Here is a 14,561-nt window from a genome sequence, read left to right on the forward strand (position 1 = left end):
TAGACTATGTAACCCACGAGAAACTCGAGGAACCCTAGGGGTCACAGAGCTTACCCCAACCAAAGCGCTCCTCCCTGCTGTAGTGACCAAGGGCCACCTGTAGTGTAGGCCACCCTTTAAAGCATATTTATCCTGTTGAGATCAGGGAAAATATCAAGGATGGAACTGACTTCCCATGACTAGTACATAAACTTTAAGATTTTAACTCAGTTCTACCTGCAAAAATTTTTGCTTGAGTCCTAAAAGCCACCACTCTATCTCCATCCCTTTAACTCTGTATTTCTGTCAGTGCTTCAGTGCTCAAAAATGGACTAGTTGTGTTAACAGTTAGGAAAAAAAAAAAACTAACCAACCAAACATCTTTTATTGTTTAAGTAAGCAGATTTGAAGTTATATTACTGAAAGGTAATGGACCCCTACTGTTCCATTTTTACAGTTGCTTTTATGAGTTGTGCTGTACTTCAACTATGTTTACAGAGATATGTTTTTTCCCCACGTTAACTGCCCATTAATTCTTAACTTGATTTAAAACCTAATCTGCCATAAAGATACATGAAGTAGAACAGACTGAGAAAATACTTGAGAATAGCTGTTGTTTACAAAGAAACTAATTTATAGTATGCAATTACTGATCAGGTAGAACAAGAGTTCAAAAACCAACTGTATTACAAAGCATTTCTTCAAACATCCATTTTGGATTATTGCTGGAAGGTACTAATTGGTCTATTCTAGACTAATTTACAAACATTCATAAAATAGTGAAAAATGCATGCTTTAGAAATCTGGTACATTTCATGCCTCTGGACTAAAAAGAATATGAAGATGGAAGCAAGTGATGGGCATTTTTAATGTAGATTAGTAGTGTTTAGAGGTTTTTTTCTTTTGTACTAACGGACTCTTCAAATTTTTTCTCATTTCTTTCAGGCGATTTTTTATCTTCGGGTTTAGTCCGTGGAAGGCTGTGCAACTTCTGTTGAAGGTGAAAATAGCATCAGTGTAAGCATTGCATACACGATATGCACATACATAAGCAAATAAAAAGTATGTTAAAAATCAATGGCGATTGTGCACAGACCTGTATTTCTCTTCAACTAGTGTACCAGTCTTAAACTAATGTAACAGAATATGATATTCGTCAACTGCCTCTAGAAAAGGATTCTGATCTCTACTAAAGGAAGCATATTTAACAATCTTTGACAGTGCAAAACCATACAAGTCTGATGCTGCTTTATAATCACAGTGATTTTTATCTTTTTCTCTTGGTCTATCAAATGAAGAATTCGGGCGTACAACTGGCTTAAGACCCTTCTGTTGATAACATGGCTCAATACAGCTTCCCGTAATTGCAGGCATATAATTATTTCAGAGATCTCTCCCTTCACTTCTTCCCAGTGCTATGGACGTCACGTTATCAAATTAAGTCATCTGACTACTAGGAAAGTGCAGTTCTTCAAGTATTAAATAGTTTTGCAGTTTGTTACCATCCGGAAGCCATTTTGAACAGATGAATTGCAATCAGGTGCAGTCAAAGTCTGAGCTGGGTAAGCATTTCTGTTTCAAAAGCATTAGCGTAGAATGCATAAATATACTTAAGGTAATTGCATGCTTTACAAGACCTTTTAATAAAAACGTGAGAATTCCTCAGAAACAGAATACCTGAAAGCTTGCCTCTGTTTCTGCTGTCTTCAAAGGAGATGTTGAATTATTGCGATTCCCCAAACATGTCTTGCCAACCTGTCAATACAGATGTCAGAGATAACTACTTCATATTTTTTCCTAAAATATTAATGGTTTTCTTTAAAAAAATTTAGTGTGTTTTTTAGCCTAGTTGATGAAATGGAACAGAACAAAGTTATCATAGCTAAGTGAATCCCATACTCCCATCATCCCTGTAGTACTCTAATGTGGCTGAAAACCTAACAACTGAACAGAGTTAGCTTTTTTCCTCATCACAGATAGTGAAGTTTGTTCCTACAGTGGTCCCATGGAACAGATAAGTAATTAATTGTCTGTTATGGGTGAGGAAATAGTAACAAACAGATGAAAACTAGCCTTACAGTTAGGAGTTGTCTGTTACTATTCCCTTGTCTAAACTACTAGATCTCTTACATATAATAATCCCTGAGTGGGGATATGTATAATAATTCCCTGAATGGGGAATTCAGATGACTCTCAAGATACGGAAAAGCTTGTTAGATTCATTGCTGTTCTAGCAATAATATAATTTTTTTTTTTGCCAATATGCTTTTAAATATGAGGGAGTACAGAGTTGAACAGCACAATTAATTACACAGTAGATTTCTGAACCAAAAAGATCTTGTGTTACAAGTCTTAAGTAGAGATTTACCCAACACTACAACTTCTGCTGTAATTAAATTAAAGTCCCTTCAGAAGTGCGATTAATGATGCCATAGGCAAAGAAATTGTGAAATACAGTAAAATATTGATAATCTTTGGTCATTACTTTAAAATGTGTTCACATTGGAATTTCTCTACTTGTTTTGCTATTAAAACTGATACATTTAAATGGAGTGAAAATAAGTAAGGGTTTGTTTTAAGTCATCAAGAGTCTAACATAACAGTAGTTTTATTTTAAATTTTAACGTAACTCTTCCTCTGAAATGTTTCCTCTTTAGCAGAAACCCTTGAAGACTTCTGAAGCTATGTCAAGCCTAGATAGAATATTTTTTACACATCAGACATAATCCAACATGTTAATAAAAAATGGTGAAAAAATCATTAGTATATGGACATGAGCTTTGCTCATGGGAATATGAATGCAAACGTGCCTCCAACAAGAAACTCCCAATAACATCCACTACAAGGCTCGCTGGCATTTCTGCAACTTTTTTTTTTTCTATATATATTTTTGTTGATAACATTGGCCTAGGGTACAGTAAGCTCTCTGTGTCTAGAAGAGTAAAGGAATCATGAACAAAATCTCCAAATGGTACGTTTTGAGGCTTTTTTTAGACACACTTTCTTAAGAAAATGGAAAGTAAATCTGAATTCATCCTATAGGAGCTTAAATCATGACATGATAAAAATTACTTAATTCAGCAAAGAACACTGAAAATAAACACCCTCGCATGCAAAGTAAATATAAAGAAATTTTATAAATATCATTTCAGTAGAACTGACATTAGAATGGAGTTAATTAAAAAGCAAGAGATTGACAAGGGGGAAGAAAATTAATTAAGTTTTTGCACTTGAGAAATTCTGTTGGTCCCTCGCCTGTAACAAAGTTGATCTACGAACAGGTGTGGATACGAAAATGAAACATGTTATTAGGAAAACTACTTGGAGAGGAAATGGCTGCCTCCCTTCTGAAAGCTTCTGGAGAGATGGTGGTACTGCCAAGAATTTTATAGTACTTCAGGGGGGTTTTAGTCATGTTTAAGCTACTGAAGTGAGCCTCTGAGATGGTGTAATTGAAGTGATTAATGGCGGGGACTCTTTTTCCAATTTTTCCCACTATACACAATAGCTAATAAAAGCTGGATTAATATTACATTATAGGGAATAATAAGGATAGTAAAAAAAAAAAAAATCTACTGATAAAGCACCTACACCTCCTCTTATGAAAAAAAAATGAAATAACAACAGGTGGCTTACATTCCAGACAAAGACTAAAGAGTAAGACAAAGAGTAGAAATTTTTAATAGACTTTTAATACTCCAAAAGCTCAAAAACGTAGTCCCAGCAGAACTTGTATTTAGCATATTTACTAGTGAGCCAGATTTAAAAAATGTTTTTGGCTTAGTCATGTTTAGAAAAATTTGAGAGTGTCAGAGACTTCTAGGTGATCAGGCTCAGGACAAAAGATGTTATAGGTCAAAAAAAACCCAGCAGCATTTCAGGTTGTGTAATGTGACAGAAATAACGCTAATAAAAATCATTTACAAATCCATAATTTACTCTAACTGTATATATTAGAAAATTTCAGGTAATCTATTTCACCAAGACAATACATAGGAGATAGGAATTAAAAAATATTAATTGAAACTAATAAAAATATAGGTCAACCATTTAGGACGTATATAGAAGAAGTTAAAAAAAAAAAGAGAAAATTAAAGGTAATGATAAAACCAATGCTTTATAAGTGACTAATCTTTTATACTCTTTTCATAGACCAGATAAGAAAGGCCATCTTGGTAGGAAAACAGAAGGAAAGATTTATGTCTGCAGTATTTAATATTTTTTCCCTCACAGTTGCTTTCCTTTTTAGTAACACACCACACGGATCACTGCTGGAGAAAGACAGTAGAATAGGACATTTTTCTGAAGAAGGCAACCTGTATGTCTTTAAGTTGTTAAAGCATAAAGCATTCATTATTGATTCCTTGTCACAGTGAAACCTTATATATGATTAACAAATAAATTACAGATTGAACACCAGCAATGGCTTTCAATATGCCATCAGTCAACAACAATTCAATACCGGAACTGTAACCAGTCACGGCAGATGAGCTGTACGCGTCCACTGGCTCTCGGCTTTAGCTCAGTTCAGTTCCTAAAGCTGAGACAGATGGGCATAACAGCACCTGCTCCTATCAATGTAAACTGGTTTTAAACAACCTAAACTGAATCCCCTACAGATATACCCTCATGCACATCTACAAACACACACACCCCCACCCCCCATGTGTATATTTCTGTGCTTATGTATACATACACACACAGAGGTGTGTATACATATGTGCACATATTTGTATGAATAAACACATAAATATAGAAACACACACACACCCTTTTTCTCAGCTAAAGACCATCTCAGATGAATAAGGAAATATAAAACCAATGCACTAGAAGACCTTTCACAGCCACGACTGACATACAGACAAAAAAAAGAAAGCCAAATATTAAATTTTTAAATTTTTTTGCTAGTTCCCTCTATGCCAAGTGGTTGAAAGATGGTTTTGTTTGCTCTTCTGTGCAAGTCTCTCTCTCTGTCAGGTTCACTCCTGTGAGAGGTACACTAATTACAAAACCACAGAATGATAGCTCGACATGGTGGAAACTAGCAAAAAGCAATAATAATTGCTTTTGGAAAATAAAGGGGTTGAAATGTTGTCAGCACGGTTTTTCTATTTTATGAAGATGAGATTTTAGAAGTGCCTGCAGGAAGAGATACTGGGGTTTTGCCAAGCTTTGAATCAAGTTTTCGGCACACCAGGGGCGTGAGGGCGAGCTCATACCCGTGTGCTTCTCCCACAAGAGCGGGCATTCCTGCTACCCTGTTGGAGACAGGAAAGGCAAGATACCAACTCTGAAAGCCTCTATGCAGGACACTTATGTTTCCAGCTCACGTACAAGCCCTCAAACACAACAGAATACAGCAGAGCACACCCTTATCCCTCATAACCCACCATCTTCACTCCTTGCACCACCAGCGAGGAGGAAGTCTGGTACAAAATGATGCCCCCTGCCAAGGTGTGCTTGTGCAGAGATGCATCTACCTGAGCAAAAAGCAGCTTTCCCTATTTCTCTCAGAGAAGATCAATTGCTTTTCTTCCAAAGAATGAACATTTATTGGAAAGGTTATTACTAGAAGAGCTAATAAAATGCTAGCACTATCAGAAAAGACTAAAAACATCCAAGTAGAAACAACATCCAGAAGGTTAAAGAAAAGGAAGGCAATAAGTCCCAGAAAAAAGGTCTCAAGACAGTCCTGTTACTTTAATGCAACTCCACTGACTCCTCTTGTACCATCATAACAAAGCAAGTTGTAATTTAAACCTTGTCAGTGATACCTCGAGGACGCTCTGGTTTTCACGCCAAGCGTAACACGGCATTTCACAGCATGGACCGTTTCCCCAGCCGTATGGAGAGGAGCGGGAACGCCGCACAGAAGGTGAGAGAGTTTTGTCTGCACAAAGCCTCCGTTGGTCACAGGTAAGTTTTAAACCAGTGCTGGCTTCATGGGAGGGCAGGAAACTGTTCTGTCACCATCTGAATAAGTCCCATGTAACTCAGCAGACAATGCAATCTCATAACGCAACCTCAGTGTAATGATTTAAAGTTTGGAATAAACACAAAATTATTTTTTTGCCTGTCCCCCTTTTTAGTGCTTCCAGAGAAGTTCAGTCAGGTTCTTAAGCTACAGGCCAAAAATAAAAATAATAAGAAAAAATAATTCTGCTACCCAGGGGAAAATTGAAGGCACCGTATCTAGACAATTGCTTTTTGTCCCTTAGCTAATGTCTTTCCAGGGATCCAGAAGTGTGCTATGTGGCTCTAGGGTCAACACAATAATACAACTTAATAATGTTGGTTATTTTCTTGTTTGTGCCTGAAGTGACAGGTGGATAAAGAATACAAATCAAAAAGCAGAGGACATGGCAGAGGTGGACAAGACCAGACACCTGGGAAGCTATAAAGTAAGGAGAAGATAATTCAACACACGTGCTTTGATCTAGCTGAAGAACACTGGGTGACCAAAATCTTGCAACATTTTAAGAAGTGCAAATTACTGTTAGCATGGTGAAAGGATGTCTTTTCACACAAGATTATAATAAAATTCAGCATACTGTTTTGCATTTATGAAATGGACAGCAAAAAAGCTAATAATATTCTCAAATTCCACATATATTACCTAAGTTTATTTCCTGTCAATGGCATTTAGAACAGAACAGGCAGTTTATCGTTAACTAGGTTCTGTGCCGCCTTCTGCCGCCCCTTACGGAGCCTGAGGTTGGCAGTTTCAAAGGGAGGGGGGATGGTGGATTCAGAAGCACAATCCCCATGTTCCCTATATCAATGCACTACTGCAATTACAAATATTTCACAAAAAGCACATGTGGTGTTCAGGCATTTAAACACAATGCAAGCCAAATGCATTTTTACACTGAATTCTCGATTCTCCAATTTCCCGTTATAAGTTAAACTGATGTTTTGGAGATTCAGTTTGTATTTGCTCTATTCATGGGCCACAAACAAAGTTTACCTCACCAGGTTGGAAGGAGCATTTGGACTATTTTGTTGTTTTCCTCACCCAGTGAAGCTTAACATTTGTTAAAGCTTTAAGAGCAACAGTCATATTTATAGGGTCATCAAAGATGAAGATGGATTCTGCTGCAGGTATTTTGTTCAGCTCCTACAGACTTCTCAATCAAGTACATTTCATCCTAGCTTCGTTAGCATGTGCCCACACAGGCAACCCCCTTCTTCTAGAGTCAGGAAGCAAACCTTCAATACTTATAACCACAGCCAGTATTTATCCAAGTAAACGGTTATTAAATAAATGATGACCAGACCTTGAAGTATTTTTATGACTCAGAGCAGTGAAACAAGGCAGAAGGATGGATTTCTCTGAAGCTGAGAGTCCTGTCTTATCTTTTCTACTTTCCCTAATATTTCCTTATTTTAATTAAAAAAAAAAAAAAAAGTGTTGTATCTAACCATTAGTAACAGATCCCAGAATTTCAGCCATGAATTAATTAATTTTCTAGAATAATCTCTATATTTCATGTATGGAAACATTCTTTACCTTGCCATTAAGTTGCCCTCAGTGATATTTCCAGTACATCTGCCATGCATTTTGTAACTATTGGCATATTTGTCGGACAAACATTATATACATTAAATCACATATGCTGTATTTTTATCATAAAACACAAAAAAGGACCTAATATATGAAGATTTATCTTGAAAAGCTCTAACACACAGCAGTCAGACTTCCAAGTAGTGAAAGCTAAACCTTTCCAAGGGAAAAGACTTCAGTAAAAGAAATTCTGGAAACTTTTTTCAAGTGTGTTTGACAGTTGGACATGCCTTTTCACTCTTTTCACTGTTATTAACTCTTTTTTAATTGCATGGCTTCTTCTTAAACATCTCCTTTAAATTTAGTTTGGCCAACACTTGCAATTTTTATGACTAAGCACAGCAGAATTCTTATTATGATTTTCTTCAACATGGTAGAGAAAGAGTTAGACCAAATTGAACGCTTGTTACTTGCTCTACATAAACTTTAAGAAACACCGTAAACATCTATTTGAGTTTGTAAAATAAAAACATCATAGAGCGACTGCATTTTGCCTTAAGCAATACATTTTGTGTATACGAGAGGAAAAAAAATATCTAGAACAGGGAGAAATTCAACAAGATAGGAAAATTGAGGTGGTGCATATGTCTTGAAGTACCTTGCTGCCTTTTTCAGTTTAGTGTGCGGTTTGATTAATAATGTATCTTTGTGTGAAATTCTGGTTATAAAATATGCAGTGTGATCAGCAAAGTACACAAAATTTCAGAAGTTATGGTATTCAGTTCACCTAGTGAATTATACAGCAGAGCTGGAGAGGTTCACAGCTGGATGTATAAATTACAAAGGTGGATCAGCCAAGCGTGCATCTTCGTTTAAGAAGAATTTTCAAAAAGCCAGTTACAATTCAGCGTGTCCCTTGGCTATCAGCCTTCGCAATTTGATCTGCAAACCGCTAAGCAATATAACTAGAAGGGCATTCCACTGCATCAACACAGCAAATAAGAACTGGTTTTATTGCTCAAATAATCCTCCAACATACTACAAGTGGACAGGAAATCAAGAAGTTTAAATAAGCGATATTATATCCAGCTTTTACAGTAAGAAAATAATCCCACCGCTGCTAAAGGGTATCATACAGACGTAGCAGACTGAACACCACCGCTTCAGCATTCCTTCACATCACTACAGCCCTCCTTTTGGCTTCAGTGGGCACTAAAGCAGATATGCAGGATGTTTGTAGAGCACAATGGAGGAGAAAGTACTGAGCTAGTTCTGAAGAAACTAAACCAGGTACGGGAGAAAAGGATGGTACTATTAGGTCAACTGACAAAATAGATATCTTAGTCGTCATTAGCCAGGTTAGGACCACAGTTTATTCACAGACATGGTTTATCAGATTTGCTCATTAGTTTATTACAGATCTGTATTTCAGTGTCCTTTGACGCTCACTGTTTAGCAGCAAGATGTGGAGCCAGATGTACGTTAAGTGTGCATATACGTTTTCGTAAGACACCCCTGCAGTTTTCCATATCCTTCTCCTCTTTTAGAGCACAGTGCACAGACTGGGTGGTTAAAGTAAGATGATGCAACTTCTTATGACCTTCATAGATGTCATTTAGGGAACAGAATTACTGAATTCACTTCAAGAATTTTATCAGGTTGAAATTTTGTTATAATGATTATTTCTTTTTTTCTCTCATTACTCCCTTGGGAAAGCCATGGGAGAGTACAACGCAATCAAACCTCTGCAATTGAAGCTGATAGAGAAAAATGTAGCAAAATGCAGTGGTTGCTTAGAAACATGTACAAGTTTTTCTCCAATACTCAGTGTCCTTTGTCACCAAATGATTAATGAACATACAGTGTTTGTTTACTGCAGGAAATTAAGGTAGTAAATAAAAGCACTATCACTTTTATTTATCAGAGAAGGCTCTACAAGGACAAAGAGCAAGAAATCTAAGATGAGAACAGAGAACAAAGAATAATTTTATGAACTGTTTGATGTTTTAGCACTACCAAATAGGTGGTTTAAAATGACTTATTACATGCATAAAAATTATTTTATATGAAAACGGGACAAAGCACATTCTGGTGTAAAAGCCCAAAGAAGCTTTTGGGAAGAGGGAAAAGGGAAACAAGACAGGGAAAAGAGCTCTGCAGAACTCTAGTTCTGCACAGAGACTTTCAGGAGCCAGTCATAGAGAAAACATCTCCGGACAAGACTAAGAAAAAGTAGTATTGACAAGATTCCTCTAGTAAAATAATAATAATAATATTAATAGAAATTTTTAAAAGAAAACTGAAGCTAAGATTTTTTTGGTCTTTGACAAACTTCAGATGATTTGAAATAAACAAGATGTTGTGTTAGAGGATATTCTACCTACTTCTGGCTGCTACACATCCCATGTCCAATTTCATGACAACAAAGGTGTCAGAATTATCAATTATTCAATTATCTAATTTCAAAATCAGCTAATATAATTTGGCCTGCCTGTATCCCATTTTAAAGAAAATTTCTTTTGTATGCATTCTAATGTAACCTACATCAATTATTCTGAGCATGCATAAAACCAACAGGAAAAAAATAGCAGTGGGATTACAAATTTGAGGGAGGGGGACGCTTAGCCATAGAGACTAAAAAATATTGATCGAGACGGCAACTAGCTATTTCCCTTTACTTCTTGCCTTAAAAACTGAAACATTGCATCTTTCTCCAGTCACTCTGACTCTAGTCAGTCTTTACTACAGTAATTCTTCCAAAGCATAAATCACATTCTGTTTATCAGAGAGACAAACTGCTTTGCAAAGCTCTGGGAAAGGGTTGCTGAAATATTAGGTTTCTAAGCAACATCTTCATTTTAAAGGTATTCTTTAAGGTCCTGGTCTTTTATCTTGGCACCAACACTCATTTGTTTTTCTTAAACAAATGGCACATGAGAACCTTTCATCCAGCCTATACTTCCCTCACTGGGACTTTATCAGCTGTAAAAACTTCTAAATAGAAACACAAACAAACATGCACAACCGAATATCAACAAAATTATGAGAAAAACTCTAATATATTCCCAAGTCAGGAATTTTCTCAGCGTGAGAGTATTCACAGGTACAAATCACAGCTTTGTACTGCTGAAGTAATATGACCCTTTAGGAAAATAAATTGCTTCTAGTTCTTTCAGGATATATGATGACTTTAGAGATACCACCTTAAAAGGACTAACTGTGGAAAGACATTTTTATTTCAGTTGTCAAAACTAATTAATTTGAATTCTTGACTCTAAAAAAATATGTGTCTGTTAACATAAGATATAAAAAATAATAATAAAAGGTGGGAAGAGGTTGCTAGCCCAATATCATCATCTGCACTGTTGTTATGTGCCATGCAGGCCACGTTCAGATAGACAGTGCGTGTAAGAGAAAGGAAAAAAATGTTTCAACTTAAACAACAACCAGGAGAAGTACTTTACTCATCACTGTGAGCAACCCACAGGACAAAAAGTGGTCACGGTAGGTCCTTAGACTTGTAAAATAGTTGGAACTGTTGATGAAAAATGTATTTTAATACATTAGTTCTCTTTGAAAATGTTACTGCCTTTCTTTAATCAGTCCTTGGGTTTACAAGAAAACCTTGCCATTTTCATAACTGACGTTTGTGTGGTATTTAGAGTGAAATCAGGGGATTCTGACAAACTGAGATATTTTTTTCTCCCATGATGGGCTCCAAATGAGCCATTATTAAAAATGCAGGTGTGGAATCCTTCAGGTGCAGAAGGATTTCTCATAAAACTTTACGGGTCAGTGTGGGGATGGTAGTATAGAAAGGGAGAAACTTCTCTGAGAAAGAGTTATTTAATGCCTCTCTGGCAAGAAAATCCAGTACTTTGAGTGCAGCCACACTTTGAAAATAAGTATTTCTCTAAAACATTTTGTATATTGTGTGCTATTTGAGCCATATCCGCAGATCTACCCCTTCATCACTTCTAGGTCTGGACTGTTGCAGTTTGTCCTGCATGCCAGAGGCCATGCTGCTGTGCTATGCAGGTTGCTGCTCTTCAAAATATCTCCCGGCGGCGAATTGCTTTGCTGCTCTCTGCACAAAGAGCTAACTCCTGGAATTCTCTTTGAATCACACCAAGCAATTGGGTTTATTTTAACAAAAAGCAAACTGAACAATTTTTATTTCCAACTGAACATGGAAATAAATAAATAAAAAATATATATGCATTAGAAATCCCACTTAATGTAAAGAGAACATGTCTTGCTGGATCTTTAAGTTTTTTAATTACACTGGAGATTCCATTTCTGATCAGGATGAATACCACACAATTTAAATTTATGGCTTCCTTGCTTGAAGGTGTGGCTGTCCTAACAATCTTTTTTGTAACTTGGCTCCCAAAGCCATTCCTCCAACAGACACTGTAAGCACAGCGCAGTGAAATCTTTGTTTATTAGCGTGAATCCTAGATTGATTTTTTTAAAAAATGTGAACAGAATGGAGCTATGAATATCACATAATACCCATTGTTCAGTTGGAAAATGAATTTATAGCAGCAACATGTTTAAAAGCAAGATAAGACTGATAAAACTATTGCCTGCTTAATTTTCCAGTTAGGAACAGAATCTAGCAAGGCACAGTGAATCTGAACACTCATATGGTATGCTTTCTCTAATTTTACTCCCTTTTCCTCTATGCAGGAGGTTTTGTCACATACAGACTTAACAAAGCTTAAAGATTCAAAATTCAAAGGAAACGTGAGTCTCAGAATACAGAATTGCTCTTAAAATATGATAATTTAGAGATTAAATGATATAAAACTTAATGCTATTACTCAAATTTAGATATATAGCCCAATTTCTTTTTCTTTTAATTATAATGCTACATCCCTGTTAGACGAAGGCAGGGAAGAGAGTTAGATTTTAATTTAACTTGAATCATGAAAAATAGTTCAACTCCTCAAGACTTCTAACTCCAGTTGGAGTCGTCTTCTGCTTTCTCAGACAGATTTTTCACACCGACGAGCATACCATGCTGAGTAAATGGCTAAATACACTAGGAAGCACAAAAAGCTACCGCCACCCCCTAATAAAAAAAACTAAATCCTTGATTTTAAGGAAAATTGCATCTCTGAGGTATCTATCATTTCCTTACTTGATACAGAAAAGAAATAGTCTTGATTTGTGAAATGTGTTAACAACTGTTTTTCCTCTCTGCTTTAATGTATCCATGTGTGTAAAAAAAAGTTGCTTGAACCAAAAATATTCGGCCTAAATAAATTCAGCCTCTACCTAAATAACCTATATTCTATCAAACTTTTAAAAACTTTCCCAGGTGGGAACCAACCTCTAGTCATAATTCTAAATAGAGCTCACTCCGACTTCAGAATTTTACATCTTATTCTTCTCCTTCTTCCATTTTTATTAGTAAGAAATGAAGTTTCCTTTGTTTTTAGACATTAAGAAAGGTAAAACAGCAAACTATGCACTCATCTGGATACAGAATTTCTCCTTGTCTGCCCCCCTCTAGAGGATGCGGCAGAGGGGAAGTCACTTACAGCTGAATAAACTTGTAACATATTTGTGATAAATACATGATATATAGAGTTTTTTACAATTGCTTGGATACTGAATTATCTAAGATTTGTTTCCCAACTTTTTCTTCACATTGCTACACAGTGCTATGATGGCTACCAGCCAGCCACCCAGCTACCTCCATAGGAGTTTGTTGTAGTTGGAGGTAGGAAATGTGAACAAGCAGCTCATTCAAGAGCCGTCATGACAGGTTTGCTCCTGCTGTCTTCTATATTTCACCTGCAATTTAGTCAAGGTAGCACTATACTTTTTGGACTATTGAGCAGACAATACACTCTCTCCACAAATTTTGTCCCTCACACTCTTTCTGGTATTTCCTGTTTCATTTGTATCATTATAATTGCAGCCATAACATATGCATTTGGGATCTCTGTTAACAGCTCCCACCATGCTGTTTGAATGAGAGTTTTTCCTCAGTAAAAGCCTCAGATTTACATTTCTGTCCGACGTGTCACAAGAAAAACACAGTTTTCTGCTTTCCTAGACTGGCAGTGGACGAGATTACATACTTACAGCTATTACGCTGTCACCTCTTAAATCTCCCTGAAGGTTTTGTTTTATCGAATGAAGCATCTGTGACAGCTGTGCCTGATTATTAGTGAACATGTTATGTAAACAAGGTTCTGCGTCTCACTGTAATGCAGCAGCTTTTCAACCAGGAACAAGCCAATTCTTGAAATGGTTAAACATTGAAGCATCTTTTCCACTGCCCTTCTTCCCACAACAGTTCCAAAAGTTCTATTAAGTAGCCTTTAAAAGAAACCCAGAGAGTATAACTGCAAAGACTGACAGTGAAGGGCATTTGCTCCTCAGCACTTTAATGCAGAATATAGCTGGCTTATAAAATATATGTACCAGCTTGACTAGGAAAAGTCAGTCACATAGCTAATCATACAATCTAGATTAGTCCCTGATTTCCAGGTGAGCTAAGCTTACATCTTGAGAGTCGCACTCCTGGGTGCTCTGATTTTCTTCCTTTCTTGAGGCCACGTGAAGATTCTCTTTCTCTGATGAGGCATTTCGCTGGACACGGGAAATAAAAAAATAAACAGTTAATGTAGAAAAAATTTCAGAAAAAACCACATTTTAAAAATCAGGATAACAGCAAGAAATCAAGAGGTCAGATACTGCAAACTGTTAACTACTTTATACATGGCATTTTCAGCAATATTTTTAAAGGGAATAGTTTAACATTCACTCTCATTACAGCACTCCCTAGTAATGGATTACTTCCATATAAGTAATCAAGACCTTTTGCCTGAAAACTAACTACACAAAGTGATTTGTTGGTATTTTTATTCTTTTATGTTAAGCAAAATCAAATGAAGTACAAATTAAACTACATTTTCTTGTGTGCAGGTATTTGGATGGGTGGGTAATGGAGGAAGAGAAAAGCATTTTCAAAACTCCTATTTCTCTGACTCTTGTGGATTCTGGGAAAGATTTAGTCCCCAAGTTGAAGCCATTTATGAACTGCTTTAGCTAACTTCAG

General features: G+C 36.4%; 1 protein-coding gene across 1 annotated transcript in view; it reads right to left on the reverse strand.

The window, feature by feature from the left end:
* Window positions 1-345: 345 nt before the first annotated feature.
* LUZP2 (leucine zipper protein 2) overlaps window positions 346-14,561 on the reverse strand; it is a 201,334-nt gene continuing 187,118 nt past the window's right edge. The window contains exons 10-12 of the mRNA XM_064452844.1: window positions 14,006-14,092; window positions 1,657-1,734; window positions 346-970 (exon numbers count right to left, since the gene is read on the reverse strand). Of these exons, the coding sequence (XP_064308914.1) occupies window positions 866-970; window positions 1,657-1,734; window positions 14,006-14,092 (270 nt within the window). The 3' untranslated portion in view covers window positions 346-865. The remainder of the gene's footprint in view (window positions 971-1,656; window positions 1,735-14,005; window positions 14,093-14,561) is intronic.

This window comes from Phalacrocorax carbo, chromosome 5 (assembly GCF_963921805.1).
Source record: "Phalacrocorax carbo chromosome 5, bPhaCar2.1, whole genome shotgun sequence".
Taxonomy (NCBI): domain Eukaryota; kingdom Metazoa; phylum Chordata; class Aves; order Suliformes; family Phalacrocoracidae; genus Phalacrocorax; species Phalacrocorax carbo.